Here is a 19,540-nt window from a genome sequence, read left to right as displayed (position 1 = left end):
AATAATCACTGTTACTGTGTTTAAAATGATGAATTCTGACTGTACAGTACTTTCAATGTTGTTGTTATTTACATCGTTCGATGTCCAGGATCTCACTGGGATAGATCTCAACCTCCACTTTCCCATCAGCCTCGTCTTTGCAGAGCCAGCGGTGGCTCGGGAACATGTACTGCATTCCATGAACTGGCACAGAGATCTGCACGCTGTCCAGAAACCACCCGGCGCGCAAGCCCTCATTGGTGTGACCAATCAGGAGACGGCTGATCTGTAAAAAACGGAGGACATAAGATATACAGATAAACTGTGTTCTCTGTGAAGTGTGTCTCACGTCTGAAGAACTTGCCTGTCCGATGTCAAAGGTGTCAATGGTAAAGATGTCGGTCTGTCCCGTCTCAAAGTAGTTCCTGAGGTCGTTGTCGGAGACTGCCAGTATCATCTTGCTAGTGTCACCCTTCTCACCGTACAGCTTGACAAACACCCTGGAGTCCGAGCTGGCCCCGTTCACACTGCCTGTCTTGATTGCTACGTGGTAGCTTACATCTTGGGAGGATGGACGGACGGGAATTAATGTAATTTACACAAGCATTAATACGATTTGTCGTCCTTTTTTTAGTTTGCTTAACCTATCCTTGGTTTAAAAGGATAGTCTGGGTGTTTTGAAGTGTGGTTGTATGAGGTACTTATCCATAGTCAGTGTATTACATACGGTAGAAGGCGGTCAGCAGACAGGAGTTACCGCATGGCAGCAAAGCAATGTACTGCTGTTGACGGGGGCAGCAGGAAAATGTATTTTAGTCACCTAAAAGAAAGGCCCACCTAAATAAATGATCAGTTCAAATGTACGCTATATTTAGAATATTTTCACCACTTTACCTTGCCATCAGACAGCCCTTTCAGCTTAAACTGAAATTGATTCTTTTAGGTGGCTAAAATAAGATAAGCCCCGTCCACAGCAGTACATTGCTTTGGTTACGTGCAGTAACTCCTGTCTGCTTCTCCAAACTGGTGGCGTACCAACCTTCATCTACTGTAGGTAATACACTTACTATGGATGATTACCTCATACAACCCAACTTCAAAACACCCAAACTATCCCTTTAAAATGTTATTTATTTACTCACTAAAGAGTTGCACGCCATCTCCAGCTGGGACTAACTCGCGGACGATCTGTCCATCATCTTCATTACGGTCCAACCACCTGAAGAAAAAACAGACAAATTGAATCCTACAGCAGTAAACAAAGGATGAGATCAACTCTCCCACCGAACCTCCTAGAATATTTAAATGTGTGTAAAGAAGAATTTATAACTTATAAACATGGAAACATATTCAGTTTACACAAGGAATAAGGGAGAAAAGGTCAGACCCAAATATTAAAATACATTGGCTGGAGCTATGCATTATAACAATTGCATTTGTCAGGTCTTGCCAAGTTTATACTTAATGCATGAGCTTCCATTTAAAATCACATTTTCACATTTTACGTAGCCAAAGATTATTTATCATTGTGAGGATATTAAATCACCATTAGCCTTAAGATTAATGTGATTAATCTGAAAAAGATCAAACAGAACATAACCACTACAAGCAACACAAAACAAACAACTGTTCTACATTGTTTTGCATTGGAAGCTACCAAACCTTTCCCTTTTAACAGGACAGACAGACAGACAGACAGAGAGACAGAGATGTAACACTGCACCTCCGCCTTGCGGTTTGGCTCCAGTTACTGAAGGAGAGAGCTGGCTCACCACTGTGCATTTAGTTCCCATTTGTAGTGGCAAACTCATCCATCAGCTGCCTAACTACTTAAACGCTTGCCACTGGAGAACTAGTAAACGGAAGCGTGGACGATTTATGAGGCTTCCAGCAGTTTGGTGTTTTGGTGGGTTAGACTTAAATAATTAAGAAGAAAATTTTACATTTATTTGTTTTCTTGCCAAGAGTGAGATTAGAAGATCAAAACCACTCTCATATCTGTACGGTAAATAAGAAGCTACAGCCAGAAGCTTGGAATAAAGACTGGAGGCCTTCCTGCAAAAACACAATTTACCATTTTCCCCTATGTAGACATAAATGACTCATTCTAAGCCAACGAAAACACAATGATTCTTAGTTTCTGGTTATTATGCACTAATGAACACATAGTTATTAATATTATTGATTTATTTCTGCAAATAGATCCCCCAAAATTTTACACACTGTTCTTTTAAGTCACGTGTAAAGTACTATTTCCTTGCCTGAAACAGGGGAAATCAATGGCCACAGACTCTGGCTGGCCCTCCTCCCGGACCAACACCTTATCGAGGAACCAACCACAGCCTCCACCGCGACCATCATGGCCGACACGTACTTTGCACACCTGGCCCAAGGACACGGACTCTATGAGAAACTCATCGTGCTGAAGGAAAACAGAGAGAGAACCGGTTAAAGGTGTTTGCAGTGCATTTCCCAGATTTATTTCATTTGTATTAATAATGTACTCACATTGCCCTTTTCAAATTTGTTGACATTGTTCTTGCTCATAAACATGAGTCTCTCCCCCGTGTCGCCCAGGTCACCGATAACGTTGAGGAAGACGCTGGCGTCGGTGCCACTGCCACCGACGTTGCCAGTGCAGATAGTAACACGATACTTTATTACTGAAAAACAGAGATGGACACACGTTATATTCCATAAAGCACCTACATTCATACTGGGAATTGTGGGTATCCAGGAGCATTTTTGTGTGAGTTTCTTACAGGGCAACGGCTCATCGATGAGCGCTCCGGTAGCTGGAAGCTCTCTGACAATCTCATTGTCATCTTCGTTGATGTCCAACCAACGGCCACATTCAAAAGAATATTCCTCCATCGTCAGGGTTTTGAGCAAAGTGACCTGCAGAAAGTCACAGCCATATGTGTCATCATCTTCATCTCTGGTTTATGATCGAACCTTCAGACAAATGAAGACTGAAGCTTCTCTACTTCTGAGATCAGGTGCAACATTAAACTCTAAGTCAGTGTCTAATTTAGTGCTAAGAGGGGATTTAACAGCTTACACTGACACATCAGGCAGACAGATCGATGGGTCTCACCTTCGCTAAATGCCAGCCAGCAAATGGGTGTCTCTTCTCGTGCCAGATGCGCACTTTCAGCAGTTTTCCCATGTCTGGCATTTCAATCTACAGTGAAAATAACAACAGGTACTTAAAACAATCTTAGGATCAGTGTGAGAAGTGGAAGACGCTGTGATGTGCTCAGTTTAGCAGATGATACCATGAATTTATCAAGCTGGCCCTGTTCAAAACTGTCCGAGTTGTTTTCCAGTCTGATCTCATCGGACTTGCCCTTCTCTCCATAGATCTGCAGAAACACCTGGGCGTCTGTCCCTGCCCCCTTCACATCTGATGTCAAAATCCACAGGGACCATGGGTACTCTGGAGCAGAAGAAGAGTAATCAGAAGCCAACGTGTTTTCAGATTCAGATATAATTCAATAAAATGCAACTTGAATTCTGTTTTGGTATAGAGAAAATGAGTGATTTGCTTTTCTTTCAACGAGGAGAGATCTGCCACCCACTCTTCTGTTTTTTCTGCCTGAGAGAGACCATCTCGTACAGCTCCCTCTCAATCAGTCCGTCCCCCTCGTCCTCATCCAGCCACATCCCGCACTGGAAAGTCTGCTCGATGCCCGTGAATGGACAGTATATTACCACCTAGAGGGGAAAACGGGTGTTTGGTGGGTGAATGACACTTTGAGAATCCCTCTGTTACCAAAAGCAGAGGTGCAGTACCTTTTCACAGTACCATCCAGCACCAACAGCGCCGTTGTCGTGCCCGATGGTCACCCTGCTGAGCGGGCTGATCAGGTCACAAATCTCCGCGTTGAAAATGTCGATGAGACCGCGCTCGAAAGCGCCACCCTCCAGGAATACTTTGCCGCTGTTCTTTAATCCCTTGGAGCCGTGCATGACGATATGGATCTTGGAGTTGGTGCCTGCACCCCTCACATCTCCGGTCATCACTTGCACATTATATACAATTCCTAAGTAGATGCAGGAAAATACCCAATTTGAGATGTGATAATAGCCCGTGAACTTGTTAAATTTCATCATTTTTTTCCTAAGAAATCAGCATATATATCCTTGGTGTTTGTTTTGGCTTGTCTGGTTGTTTGGTCAACTTTGTAATTCCCAAAAAGAAGATATTTAAACGGACAGTGTGTAGGATTTGGCGGCATCTAGTGGTGTGGTTGCAGATTTGGGGTGTAGTGACGTGAGGAAATTTTCCCACCTGTTAATAAATTTGTGACAACACCGGTGGTACACCGGACATTTCACAAGAAAAGATGAGTCAATATGTGTAGAGCGCTTATTTTGATCTTTAACGTTATGTGGTGGTGTGTCTGTCCTCTCCGGTCGAGCTTTCAGTTTGTAGCGTCCGTCATCCGACTACGATGATATGATGATAACATGGCACAAAAATGAACTAAATGGGTTTTATTTCTGTAAAAAAAAGCAAAACGACGGTGGAGGTACGTAATGTAATCGGTGTGTGCCCGAACACCGTGTAACACAGACTACCGCGGCAAGCCTATTGCGGGCTGCAACCAACTGAGTACCCCTCCGCTCACTCCTCCCTTTCCAAGACTGTGGTAATGTGAGCTGCTTAGTGTAAAACCGTGGTAACGTTCACCTTGCTCAGAGGCCATCCTTACCATAATAACACCACTTTAGGAGCAACGGAAGTCAGACGGCAGCTGGCGGTACCACGGTTTTGCACTCTGCAGTTCAAGTTACCTCAGTTTCATAAGAGTGTCAGAACTATGGTGGCCATCAGGTAACATAAAAACGTGAAAGGCTCTCTCTCGCTACTGTAGAAACATAGCGAAGCAACATGAAGACACCGTGAAGAGGACCTGCTCCCTATGTAGATATAAACGGCTCATTCTAAGCTAACGAAAACACAACGATTCGTTACGAATATTATCTTCCATTTCTGCAAAATGATCCCCGAAATGCTACACACTGGTTCTTTACGTTTTATTTATTTTTCTGCAGTGATTTAGTGGCTTGTGTTGTTCTCACCCATTGGTTGCACGGATCCAACCAACACATCTCTCTGTATTTTGCCATCACATTCGTCCATGGCAAACCAACGATTAACTGGGAACTCGTACACTTCTTTATTCCCCATGTCATCAATCGCTACCTGGAGAGACATGTTAGAGTGTTTTTATGCATGTGTGCACATCTGTAAATATTATGCACGTGTACCAGATTTAAACATGCCTTATCTAGAAACCATCCAGCCGATGAACCTCTGTTGTTGTGGCCGATGGTGATCTTCCTCAGCCTTCCCAGGTTTGGCGCCTCTATCGTAAACTTGTCCTCTGACCCGCGCTCAAAGTTGTCTTTGTCGCTGTCCAGCCGTCTCTCTCCTTTCATAATAAACAAAGCATTTTGGAACGGGAGTCAAACACATTGGAATCACAGTGAAGACGTAGCTACAGTCATTACTGTAATAATACACATACAACAGTATGTATCACGGCTATTGGTGTTAAATAAGAGCCTCTTGTGTCTAGCGTTGAAATGATGGATTACTTAATTGGCTAATATTTTGATATTCAATTGTTACATTTACAGGTTCCAGCTTCACAAATGTGAGGATTTACCACTTTTCTCTGTTTATATCATTGTAAATTTAATATCTTTTGGACTGTTTCGCTCTGTAAATCAGACAAAATCATCGACTAGTATAAAATATGGACGTATATCTCCGTGACGTCACCCAAAGGTTTCTGAAGTTGTGAAGCACAAAGTGTTCGGCTCCAGCCATCGCCATCATGACAGTGACGACGCAGCCTAACTCCCAGCTAATCCAAAAATGGGCAAAGAGGTGGATCGTCGGTGGAGCTGAGGCGGGTGAGGCTGGGTGACGCAGCAGAGCAGACAGCTAGCTTTATTTCTGCTGTAAAGTCAGGCATTTTAACATGAGGGTCTATGGAGATTGACTCGCTTTTGGAGCCAGCCTTTGTGAAAAACAACAAAAAATCTCTACCTGTGTCACCATTCTCTCCAAAGATGTTTAGGAAGACATGAGCATCAGTTCCACTTCCCTTCATGTCAGCAGTGAAGACACTCACTATGTATTTATTTACTGCAAAACAGGAAATCAAGGATACAGTTATTTATATAAACAATGCAGAAAGGCTAACAGTAGAGCTGCTAGATTAACTAATCGATTAATCGGTTGGAGTAAAAACAAAAGTTACATTTCTCTGATTCCAGTTTCTTAAATGTGCATATTTTTCTGGTTTCTTTACTTCTCTATGTTGATGAGTTGTGGACAAAACAAGACATTCGAGGACGTCATCTTGGGATTTGGGAAACACTGATCGATTAATCGTGAAAATAATCGACAGATTAATCGACGATGACAATAATCATTATTTGCAGCCCTATAGTTCACAGTGCAGTAAATGATGATTATCAGTATCTGTCAGAACCAATTTTCTAATTAGTAGCACTATTTAATCAGAATTAGTTGGACTTTTCTATTGTTATTAGGCAGGTAACTTACAAATCCACACTGAGATGGTTTCCAGGTTAAATATTCATAACAGTGTGTGTGTGTGTGTGTGTGTGTGTGTGTGTGTGTGTGTGAGTAACAGCCATCTTATTCTGACCACTCCCTCACAGCACGGTGTCCTCATGTCTTTATCTGAGCCTTGGCTTCACAGCGCTCTGCTTGACTGGCTGCAGGTGCTGAGATGTTAGATCACATTGCAACAGAGGACACATGGGCTGGTTTACCTGAGGATTATACTCGGTTGGAATTCAATTACAAAATGAAACCGTAGAGGCTCTCAGGCACCTTTGTGTACAAGTGGCCAGACACATTGTCGGGTTTCAACTAAAAGATGTTTTTCTGTTAATTTGTCGTGGCTATACATTTCTAATTTGGAAAAGAGTACCCGTCTAATAGTGCACCTTTTTTGTGTTGTTAAATCACTTCTTAAAACCCATTTTTATAGACTTGATTTGTATTTGTATTGTTTTATTTCTTTTATTTGTATTTATTTAATTGATATGATTTTATTGTTTCTATCTGTGTTTAAATTTTACCTTAGTTTTTTGTTTGGCTTTCTGTTGGCTTGTATCCTGCTTGCTTTGTCTGTCAAAGCACTTAGTAAGCTCTGTTTTTAAAGGTGGTATATAAATAAAGTTATTATTATTAATATATATTGATTCTAAGGAGAAAGTGACATTAGCATAAGTATTAGAGATCTTGGTTTGACTGGCAAAGATTATGTATATTGTATTTTATCTTAAACTGTAGTCTTTCGGGTGAAATGTTCAAACCCAGTGGTTGCTCTGCAATGTAGTGGAGGTATTTGGAATTTTAATCAACTGTTATTTCATTTCAACCTTTGTGAACCTTCGTGTCGGTCTGCTTTGTGTGCTGCATGTTTGTCCCAGAGTGACCTACATTTCGGGACGTCCATGGGGTTCATGCTGCCCAGCAGGTCCCTGACAAACAGGTTGTCAGCCTCCTCCCGACTCAGCCAGTTGTTGCAGGCGAAGTAGAAGCGCAGATGGGGCCGGTTCATGTCGGTCACAACGACCCTGTCCAAGAACCAGCTGGCGTTCATCCCCGTGTTGTCGTGCTCGATCCTGGGGAGTCATAGTGTGATATGAATTCACCCTGCAGGCAATCACAAATGAGTTTTCCATATCACATGCACCAATGCCTATTTCGTTTTTAGTTTGTTTGAATTTCTGCAGTGGTAAATACCAAACAATGGAGACTATTTTGTTGTTCAACTGTTTTCCAGGATGCGTAAGAACCCTGAAATTGTTTAGACATATTTGGATTAAACAACTTTTAAAGCACAAGAGACACCATGTGATTCACACACAAATGTTCCTGAGCTGGATTCAAACCAGATTTGATATTCATTCGATTTTTTTGTTGCAAAAATCATTTCGGAGTAGTTTGATGCCAAAAATGGGCTTCTGCCAGCATTCACACAATAAAGAGAAAAAAACGGCCAAACAGGAGAATAATAGAAGCTTGCCTGCTCTCGCACAATTAATCCAGACAGTTCCAAGAGTACCAGCTGTGCTTGGACCCCTAATAATGCACTCAATTTATGAGTAACTGCTACGCCAAATGTAGAAATACAAGCATTACATTGCGCCTATAAACTGTCCTGTGTGTCTAATTTGTTTGAGGATCACTGCTGTTTATAGTAGAAAAGTCTCCAGTACTATCCAGCATTAGAAATGGTACGTTTCTAGGTTAGTAGTCTGAATTGCACTTGAGGAGTGAACAGCCTTGGTATCCCCTTGTCTGATTTTATAACATCTAGCTACTACTATATTGTTGAAATAGAATTTGAATAAATTGAGAGCAGTGGTGGAAAGTACATTTACTCAAGTAATGTACTTAAGTACAATTTTGACGTACTTTACTTGAGTATTTCCATTTCCACTACATTTATTTGACAGCTTTAGTCACTAGTTGCTTTGAGGATTCAGATTAATAAAATATAAATCAACTAATAAATCGAATAAATTATGATGTATTATTATAGATTAAGCTAATGCAGCAGTATATAAAATAATTAAAAATAGTCCATCTTTATCAGCTACAACATTAATGTGATGAACACATTAATGCATCAATAATTATAATCCAGTTATATAATATATATTATTCTAAAATGGGCCATTCTGCATAATTAATACTTTTACATTTGGCGCTTACTTGTAACAGAGTATTTATACACTGTAGTATTGCTACTTTTTACTGAAGTAAAAGATCTGAGAACTTCTTCCACCCCTGATGAATAGATTCACGCTCTTCTGGCATCGTTGACAACAATATTGTAGAAGCAATCTTAATCTTGGATGCAGTAGTTTGACAATCGCAACTCAAGGTCTACTCCATTTCTGGAATCTTGATCAGTAGATGTAGTTTGCTCAGTTATCATGGAGATGGTCAGCAGTATCAGTTGTAAAAGAGCAAAAAATATGCTAGAAATTGTACTTTGAGTTGGGATTGTTTTGACAAAACATTGTAAAACATGCTGGGGGGGAAAAGCAACACTTCCATAGTTCTGAATTTTCGGAAGAATCTCTACTTTTTGCAATCTCTGACTAACTGTATCCTGCCGCCTCGTTTCACTGTTCATGTGTGGCGGCTGTGATGTAACTCAGCCTCCTCTGGAGTAAGACACTAACTCCCAACAGATGGGGCTTAACCTTCTGTCACTGGGTGAAATCCTTTGATGGCCAGCGCCACAGCTGGAAAATAAGTGAGAAATGTTCCTGTGTGATCCTCTCTGTAAGCTGCTGTTATCCTGCGCGAGGTATACTCAAGCATAAACCGTGATGTTGTCAGTGACCCGTAGCTGTGTATTCTGGGTATATACTGTAGTATATATATTTATATATGAGTTAATGCAAATCGCAGTGAGCGCTGTGGGCTTTTCTGTCACATTAAATCTGCTGTACAGTACCTGAGCTTCTTGATAGGCCCCACGTTGTGTGTTTTGACACGGAAAACATCCGTCTTATTCTTCTCAAATGCAGTTCTGCTTCTGTAAATTGAGGAAACATGGAAAATGTGAGAATTTGGGAGAGTATGTATGTGGAGTGTATGTGTGTGTGTGAGACAAAGAAAGAGAGAGATGCTCTATTTGGGGTTGAAGAAACACAGTCAACTGAACTGAACTCTGGGACAGTAAATTACATCTCCTGACTGATTCGGCTTAGGGAACTCTGGTGGTCTCATGGCAGTTGTATAATGTAAAACCTCCTGAGGTTTGGCCACTTCAACGCTTTCCTCCTCCTAATCACGTACTTCTACCCCTCACAGAGCTGAGCTGTGTGCAAAGAGGACCCCCCTCTGCCAACCACAGCGAATCAGACACCCTCTTTTTCCATTAACAGAGAATACCTGCCTTTGTCTCTGACCCACATCTCCATCTGTGCTCATCTCCCTGCAATATTCAAACCACAGGCAATGCCAAAGCGCGCATAATTAAAGTGGACAGTGTTTATAAAACAACTGCCAACAATTAAAAATACTCCATATAAATACATGCCCTCGTTCTCTGTTTCCGTGTGAAATCACCTGTAAGACACTGATGGGGAGAGATTGATTATGTGGAAAAGCAAACCCAACGCAAACTTTGGAATTCATGCAATTTGAATTTGTTATAATCACAATGAATTTCCAAAGAGTTGCATCTTTAATCTGCTCCGATCTGCAATCGGGCAAATATATTTATAGACATAGAAACCCTCCCTTACCTGTATCATGTTATAAAGTTTTAATCATTACACAATACAGGCAGGACCTAATATATATCGGAGTAAGGTGAAACTCCTAACTATGCAATATGTTTATTATAAGCGACTCATCAACATCCATGTATGGTATTTCTGCTGAGTAACACTATGGCCACGCAGCATGGAGATACTGAATACATAGCATGTTGATGCTGTCGGACGTGGTTGAAAGAGACCACCACAAGGTGTGGATGACATGGTCCAGTGTGGCTTTCAATAAGTTGGTATATCCTATACGCTGGACAGGTAAGCCTATCTGTCAATGAATGTGTGCAGAGATAAAGGGAGCCTGCTGCTGATAAGATCCCCTGAGAGTCATTTGATCATCCACAGAAATGACATCGTGGTCTTCTTTCATTTGCATATGAATGGAAAAGAAGACCGGCCATGTCACATAGTTCCTCCTTACTCCAGATATTCTGTGTCCGACGTTTTGAACGACTGTATAGAGGAGAGATTCCTGCACCGCAACCGAGCCTTCATGAACATGCTCTGACATCAACGGATTTTTTTACGTTTCAGGTTAATGCCGTTTTTGACAAACAGGTCATGATTCATGGGCTCCACGGGATGCTGAGCAGGAATGCCCCCCCATACAGTGTTATATACACAATACAACTCAACACAAGGACAGAATCATAACCATCCTTTAGCAGACTGATTAGAAAATACCTCTTTTCTGTGCTGAAGGATCAGAAAGGAATAGACAAGGTTAAAAGTTAACAGCTGACATTGAAAAAGTATTAAACTAGATAAGCTTATTAATTATATAAACTGAAACAGAATCCAATTGACTCTAAGCGACACATAAAACCTGATATGATAAGTGAAATAAAAAGTCAGAGCAGAGTGAGTCACTGAGACCTGATTTAGACCCAACTCCAATCCAGCCCCTACACCCTCTCCCTACCCACTTCCACTCAGTAGCTAGGCGTGGAAGTGGGTTATGAAACCCTCTAACTGCAGGTCTGCAACGACGCCGACCATCAGCCCTTAATGGCGACGTAAAACGCTGTTTTGTGTTCATCATGAAACACGCTTTGTACAAAAATGTAAGTTACACGCGACTACGGGTACAAACAAAAAAATAACAGCTCAAACTAAAATTTACATTTAATATTGTCATACAGATGTTACGAACTTAAAGGTTATGTTGTATACGTAGGATCAAATATACCCTTGTGTAGTCTCCCTCCGTCACAGAGTGGGAGGGTGTAGTGGCCGGATTGAAACTGGGCCTTAGAGTCTTACATATTTAATCAAAGCATGTTATAACTCAATGACATCAACACAAACCCTTTTTCAACTCACTTGCTCGCCAGGTGAACCTTGGGCGTGACGCCAAAGTCTCCAAAAAGGGTGACAAACACATTAGCATCTGTCCCGGCTCCCTTTACATCACCAGTAATAGTGACCACCTCATACACTGAAAGAGGGAGGAGAGTGGAGATTAGACAGAGAAAGGAGAGAAGGAAATGTGTGCCCCATTGCCCACGTTGCAATAAACATCACAAGTCTGAAATAATGAAAGCACGTACAGGGAATAAATTCTACGAGGTCTATCAAAGGACTTAGTAAAGGTTGAATAAAAGGACAAACACAAAGTCACATCCTCAGACAGTGTCCAATAATCTATAAACATCAGGGAGCATTATGTTTCCTTCCATGCACCGATGCCAGGGAATTCAATGCGGCGAATCTGCAGCGAATCCATGTCTGGTGTGATACACCAGCCAAGCCTCTCTCACATTTCACAAATGTGTCTCGTCGTCTGATCAAGCCACTGAGTTGACGGGAAGGTAAACAGGATGAAACTCAAGTTTGTGTCATTTAAGGTGTTTGAGAAGAAGAGTGGACACACACATATCTGAGGTCACAGCCTGTTTGAACATTTGGATGTCTGACGGTCCAGACTGAAATGTCTCAACATCTACTGGATGGATTGCCATGATATTTGGTTGAGACATTGATGGATCCCAGAGGATGAAGCCTACTGACTTTGTTGATCCGCTGACTTTTCCTCAAGCGCCATATTTGTGTTTGTTAGTGAAATATCTCAACAACTATTGGATGGATTGTCAGGAAATTGGGCAAATGCATTCAATTTGTGTATTTTATAGTTTAATTACTTTGGTTTATGACTACATACCTGCAAAACTAATGACATTCCCATTAGCCTCAGGTATACTTTGTGTTTAGTGCTAACTGGTGAAAAGATGGGGAACATATTACTATAACTTTTGGGACCTAATGCCTAATGATTTAAATAAGGGCTATTCAGTCTTTTTTTCTGGCAACAAACAGTTAGTCTTATAAGATGATGTGGGTAGCCTATGCATGTGGCTATTTTTACTTACAAACATGCACCGTGGTCTGTATATAATCACATGCGAGTTGCTTTTCACTCAACTTTTGTCACCATGAATCCAATGAGCTGATTACTTCTATTTCCCAACAAAACACATACAAAGAATCTGTATTTCTTTGGAGAGGATTTTGAAAGTAACACCTGTGAAACAGTCTGTGTTTAAGTTACGGTAACAACATTAAATCTTCAGTAGGAGATTAGTCGGCGATTGGCTGTTGCTGTGACAATAGCTGGGCCTATACAGTGGTAATTCTATAGTCCTGCTGCATTACTGCACGCAAGTGCAAACTCCTCTCTCCTATGGTGTTGTAAGATAGACTGGAAGGTATGGGACACTGTCTAGGGAGAATAAAGTGGTGTCCAAGTCTGAACAGATGTAGACTGTGTTGAAAAGTTAGTGTGGATTGAAGGAGTAAATATGTTGAAATAATTTTAGATTCATTAAAAACATCCATCAAGGAATGCATAAAGAAAGTAGAAGTAGAGGATAAATTGAGACATGCAGAAGAAGCAGAGACAGACAGATTACCTAAAAACAACCAGGAATGGAGAGGCAGAGACCTGATAAAGACCAATTTGACCAAAGTCGATCCGATAGGGACATGGATATCTAATTAACAGTGAGCAGAGCTATTAAAGCCGGATTAAAGAGAAAGAGAGACACCTGATAAAATCAGATTGACACTGAGCCTCGATTAACTCCTTGGTGAGCCAGTGAAGTAAGAAAGACCTGTACGCAGCAGGCATGCATCACTGCTACTGATGCTAAATAATGATACTTAATGCTCCTTTCATAATCGGCACAAGGATCAGAAGCTGAAAGCACATTCGCTTTAGTCAACTACTTAATGGTAGCAATTATCTGGCAGTCAAAATGCTCGAAAATACACCAAAATGTCACATTTACAGCACTCTCTCTGTCAACATGATGGGGAAAAGACATAAAAAAAGCTTTTAAGTTCAGACGGTTTTATGTGCAATTTTCTCATTCAGAACACATTTGAATACAGCTGAGTGCTGCACTCTCCAAACGCTCCTTTATGGTAACCTTGTGTCATAAGAGGTCTCATAATATGTTTCCCAAGATAAAAACTTTGATGCCAGAGATGTTTGCTTTAGTTCCTTCATTTAGGCAAAAAAAGCACTTTGGTTAAGATTAAGGAAAGAGTATGGTTTCGGTTTAATGTTAATGCTGAAAACACTTCCTGTCTCGTGCTTCAACTCAAGGTTGACTCCTTCAATATAAGACCACAATCTTTCTAAGCAATCTTTAAGCAAACCATAAAAATCGACATCATCCCATAGTAGCAATGAGAGGATATTCTATTGCAAGAAAAACAAATAGAATAGAAAAGTTGGAAAAAAAATTTTTGATACGAGTATGAACATTTTGCGACTTTGCTGATTAAAAACATTTCCTATGTTATGTTATCAAGTGGGATTATTTTTCTCTCAAAAAGCATTTACTGTTGCAAATTAGTAGTATAAATGCATAACTTATTTATGGGCATGATTTGAGTGTGGAGTGTAACAGAATAGTCTAAACTCAAAGGTCCACTGACTGGCTTTTGCAGGGGCTTTCAACTGCAAAATGCTTTTGAAAGATCAGGAAAAGGTCTTAAGTAGACATTTGAGTTAAAAGCAGGGTCGGTGATCTTGAGAAACTATAAGAGTACACTCGATTTTTTTTAAATGATCCAACTGAAAAACCGAGCCCAGTGTTGCCACGTCTTTTCCAATGAAAATAGCTAGCATCACTAGCTCTAAAAGTCTAGCGAGTAAGTCTAGCGAGAAAGTCACCAAGAATCAACACTGACAGTCCGTCTCTTTAGGCCTCCCGCCAAATCCATAAATTATCATAATGAAGGTAAACAACCAACATAGCTGTTGATAGTATTCACAGCTGTCAAGTTAGCAGCTTGTGGAATGACTCTGGTGACGCGCAATGAGTGGACGGGCAGAGTGCACACAGGCAGGTGGGTTTATTACAGTCCTGCGACCACCACAGATACCGCATTTTTTTCTTTTTTTGTCAGAGCATTTGATTTATTAATTGCTGTCGGGATGTAATGAGAATTTCAACTAATATAACATTAAAAAAAAATTCTAAAATCTTAACCAATCCTACCTTTAAGATTTTTCATTTTTCATTGGTTGATTATCTAACTCTTAGGCAACTGAGTTGCTCAGAATCAAAGTCATTTTAGTAAAAATAATTTTGTATTTACCAGGTTTGTCTTTTCTAGTCTACTCAATATTGTCACGTAAACAAATAGGTGTCAAGATTTTCATCATTCAGGTTGTAATATCTTATTTTACTTATACAATAAATCACCCTGTGGTCTCCCAAATAAACTATTTTGCAGCCTCCTGCAGGATCTAGTTCCCCCCCCTGTGTGAAAACCTCTGATGTGCTTTAAGACAGCTCCTCTGGCTCCCGGCCCTGCCTCTGGCCGCCGGTGGTTCTCCCAGCCCCGGAGACTGGGACGGCACCCAGCACCTGTCTGCCCCCGAGCTTCTGTTTGGCTCCATTCATGTGGAACATAACTGAGCTTTCACCCAAGAACAATCACAGAGAGATTCCCCCGGGGTGCTGCTGCTCCAAGCTCAAGGGAACCTGTATTCAAGACTTGACCAGTTGGGACACTCCAACAGGTAAATACATACGTCAAGTCACTGAGACTGTAATACAACATGTGTGTGCTCTACAATGTCGTATCCTTACCTTTCTTTTTGTAGTACTCATCCTCGTATCCATCAGATGAGTCTGTGTGGTAGTCCAGCAGCTCTTTCTGGTACATCGCACCATAGTCCACCTGTTTATTTTTGGCTTTTTTCCCCTTTTTCTTTTTATCTTCGTCACTGTCCGCCGATCCTTTCTTTGCCTTCTTCTTTTTCTTTTTCTTTGAGTCCTCCTCCTCTTCCTGCTCCTCAATCAAAGGCTCCTCATCATCATCATTGTGAGACTTCTTCTTCTTCTTTCCATCTTTCGACTTCTTATCCTTGGATCCCATCTCCTCCTCTTCCTCTGGATTCTCTGTGGAGGATTTCTTCTTCTTTTTCTTCTTTTCCTCCTTCGCTCCCTCAGTCACTTCCTCTTTGAGCTTCTCTGATTTATCCTTTTTTGAATTGGTCGTGGGGTCATTGTTGTTCTGTTCACCCTCCTCTGCTTCATTTTCAATCACAGCACCAGCATCATCATCTGGTTTCTTTTTCTTCTTCTTCTCTTTTACTTTGTCTCCCTCTTTTTTCTTCTTCTCTTTCTCTGGGGCCTCCTGATTCTCAGAGCTCTCTGCGCTCTTGTGTTTCTTCCGACTCTTATCTCCTTTTGTGGTGTCCCCCCGGGTTACACCATCACTCTTCTCCTTTAATTTTGGCTCTGTTTCCTCCACTTCGTCATCGACCTCTTCGGTTTCTTCTGAAGCTGTGGATTTTTTCTGTTTCGACGGCATCTTTTATTCATCCACTTCCCTGGCCTTTAGTTTCGTAAGTGCTGCCTTGAGTTTCTAATGGTGTAAGACAATTCATTTGACCCTTGGCTGCAGAGAGGTTGTGGGATCGTGGGGTTCAGAGCAGCGTGGGTGTGTGCTGCTGCAGGTAGACAGACTCAGGACAGGCAGAGGATGCAACGGCTACCTGGACGTCTCCTACCTAGGCAGTATATGGCCATATGACTAACACACACTACTCATGAAAAATTACTGTCACCTCAGCACTCACGTGACCCACGGGAGAAAGCCCTGTGAAAAAGGAGCCTTGCACAGAGAACTTATCCTCTCTGCCACGGCACTCTCCATTATTCATGGTGTTAGGATCGCTTTACGTGCCGGGGGCGTCTCGCTTTTACCTGCAGTCACACGCACACAGACAGATAGACAGACAGACACATGCATTAACACATACACCAACTCACCCTCCCTTACAACTACTCCTCTCTGTTTATTCTGGTAGAACAACGTGTACCAATGTGTATGAATCACATTTAAATAAAAGAAACGCATGACTGGCAACATATTGACCGTATCTTAAGATTTACCATATATGAGTAACGTTAGCTAAACATCCATTTAGCAATGATTTATTTCTTTCATGGCTGCTTTCAGCAAACTTAAAGGGACTGTTTGTAAGAATCAGAAATTGCTTGTTAACAGCGACACCTGTGGCCGTTAAGTCAACGAAAGTCAGCGTCCTGTTGCTTGCGCGCGCGCACTTGTGCTCGCTCTACATAGACATGAACGAGTATTGATCAACACAGTGAGGCGACACACGTCAGCTAAAACCACAATATCACTCTATATTTCACCTGCTTGGCAGTAATGTTAGCTGACCAGACGAAGGTCTCTCCATGAATCAATGCTGATCCTAGTGTTGGTTTTTCCTGCCTCAGCCTTCCAACCGTGGTCAAAAGGAACAGGGAAGACAACGGAGTTTTGGTTCGAGACGATAACGTTTCTCTCTGCGGAGCCCCGTCACTTCACAAGACACGGGAAACCTCTGTTGGTCTGGAGGAGCTGCAGCAGTTATTTCTGCACAAATGTCCACTAGATATTCACTAGATATGCACAAATTCACTAGATATTCTCAGACCTAAACTAAATCTTCTGTTTATGTAAGAGTTTAAGAGCGAGATTGGATCTGCACTGTCCTCCGTCATCTGCACAATAATGTTTTTACATCCATATTGTGTCCCCCAAAATATGATTTAACCAGATTTATTGAGACAAGATTATAAATTTCTCACTGAAGTAAGTAACCAGAACTTTAATATTTTGGACATTTCATTCCTAATGTAGATTTAAATGTAGGACTAGTCAAGGTGCCAAGTAAAAAATATACATCAAACTTCCCTCCCATCATTTGTTCAGAGGAAAATAATGCTTTTGAGTAACTTCAGTCTTTAGCAAGACTGTTTTTATAATTGCACAAATTCCTCTATGCTAATTATTGTTGCAGTTCTTCTATCACACTGGTGTACAACATCTGCACCTATGAGCCAAATCCCATTAGTCTTATTGCTGCCACCTGACACCTGATAGGCATCAAGGGGAAGGGCAGAGTTTGGTCATATTGATCTTTCAACATCAGATTACCCAACCTACGGATGACAGCAGGGAGTCAAACCTCATTTGACCCAGTGCAGTGACATAAAAGACCAAATGCTGCATTAATCTTAACTAATCACGTCTATAACATTCATGTAATAAGGTTTTATAATTTTGAATGTCCTGCAGAGCACCAATATATATAGGCCGGCAGCATGTTTTTGCCTTACTTTTCCCTTGTATTTTAGAACTGCATGTAAATAATAACACTATAAAGTTACCTGAACTTGCTTGTGGTAACTTGTTTATGTCTTGGGAGCCAAATTGTAGCTTTTTCATGTATTTTTCAACAACAACCTCACTTTAATGGTGGTGGTGACAGTGATTTAGACACTCTCCATCATATTATGCCATTCCTGTCATTGATATTTGAACCATTTATCCATTACTTTTTGGCTACCTATTTCAACATTACTTTTATATTCTAAAATGGAACATTTTGCCTTATGGGTACTTTTATGTTTTGTACTTCAAGTATATTTTGATGTTGATATGTTTGTACTGTAACTGAATGCATGACTTTTTCTTGAGTATTTCTACACTGTGGTGTTGCTACTAAAGTATAATCTGGATTATTTTAAAAGCAATCCTTTAATTTTATTCTATAGGGATAGCAAAACAATATACTTATTTATTCCCTCAACATTGTAATAGTGTTTTACGCCACCAACAAATAATAACAAAATAAACAACAATTTCATTTTGGGACAGTTAAAAAAAGAAATGTGTCTGGAGCTCTGCCCCTGAAACACTTTTCTAGTTAAAGATGATTTTTTTTTTGTGGCATTTTTGCCTTTATAGGACATACGACAGTGTAGAGGCAGACTGGAAATGAGGGAGAGAGAGAGAGAGAGAGAGAGAGGAGTATGAGATGCAGCAAATTACTTGAGCTACAATCTATCAGCATACCCTGCAGAAATTGAGGGTATGCCTAACTGTCTTAAATCCATCTAATATCTAAAATCTGTCTTAAATATTAAGCCAGCTGTCATCATAAAACTTCAATTGCTTCTCAGATGTTTCTTATTATCTATCTATCCAATTTCTAAATTGATTAATTCACCTTTCTTGTGCTTGTCGACAGGGTAGAAATTGAAGACCTCTACAGCTGCAGCACATCTCAGATATGATCTCATCTGTTGTATTCCCTGCCCATCCTCTGCTGAGTCAGTCAGTGAGAGGACACTGACACCGACCGCTGCTTAATAATTGAGGTGTTGACAAAACCAGAGGTTAACTGGTCTGAAATGAGACGGTTATATTAGCATTAGTGTCTTCTGTTGCCTCAACAAGCACAACATGTCAGGAAATGTTGTAAATCATGCAACATATGAATGCTTGTTATTATTTGTGGCAAATTATTGTTAGGGCTGTCAATCCATTCAAATATTTAATCGCGATTAATCTCATGATTGTCCATAATTAATCGCAATTAATCACAAATTAATCTCACATCTTTTATCTGCTCTAAATGTACCTTAAAGGGAGATTTGATTCAAGTACTCTTATTAACATGGGGGTGGGCAAATATGCTGCTTTATACAAATGTATGTATATATTTATTATTGGAAATCAATTAAAAACACAAAACAATGACAAATATTGTCCAGAAACCCTCACAGGTACTGCATTTAGCATTAAAAATATGCTCAAATCATAACAAACTGCAGCCCAACAGGCAACAACAGCTGTCAGTGTGTCAGTGTGCTGACTCGACTATGACTTG

At 40.7% G+C, this 19,540-nt stretch overlaps 1 protein-coding gene across 1 annotated transcript in view; it reads right to left on the bottom strand.

The window, feature by feature from the left end:
- Positions 1-17,091, bottom strand: part of loxhd1a (lipoxygenase homology PLAT domains 1a) — a 34,324-nt gene extending 17,233 nt beyond the window's left edge. The window contains exons 1-16 of the mRNA XM_074618737.1: positions 15,438-17,091; positions 11,656-11,770; positions 9,510-9,590; positions 7,475-7,659; positions 6,044-6,142; positions 5,268-5,420; positions 5,068-5,187; positions 3,775-4,025; positions 3,561-3,696; positions 3,258-3,418; positions 3,077-3,163; positions 2,742-2,877; positions 2,488-2,642; positions 2,241-2,401; positions 1,122-1,198; positions 73-540 (exon numbers count right to left, since the gene is read on the bottom strand). Coding sequence (XP_074474838.1) covers positions 73-540; positions 1,122-1,198; positions 2,241-2,401; positions 2,488-2,642; positions 2,742-2,877; positions 3,077-3,163; positions 3,258-3,418; positions 3,561-3,696; positions 3,775-4,025; positions 5,068-5,187; positions 5,268-5,420; positions 6,044-6,142; positions 7,475-7,659; positions 9,510-9,590; positions 11,656-11,770; positions 15,438-16,164 — 3,112 coding nt within the window. The 5' untranslated portion in view covers positions 16,165-17,091. The remainder of the gene's footprint in view (positions 1-72; positions 541-1,121; positions 1,199-2,240; positions 2,402-2,487; positions 2,643-2,741; positions 2,878-3,076; positions 3,164-3,257; positions 3,419-3,560; positions 3,697-3,774; positions 4,026-5,067; positions 5,188-5,267; positions 5,421-6,043; positions 6,143-7,474; positions 7,660-9,509; positions 9,591-11,655; positions 11,771-15,437) is intronic.
- Positions 17,092-19,540: the final 2,449 nt, after the last annotated feature.

This window comes from Sebastes fasciatus, chromosome 19 (assembly GCF_043250625.1).
Source record: "Sebastes fasciatus isolate fSebFas1 chromosome 19, fSebFas1.pri, whole genome shotgun sequence".
Classification (NCBI taxonomy): Eukaryota; Metazoa; Chordata; class Actinopteri; order Perciformes; family Sebastidae; genus Sebastes; species Sebastes fasciatus.
This window is presented reverse-complemented; position numbering and strand designations above follow the sequence as displayed.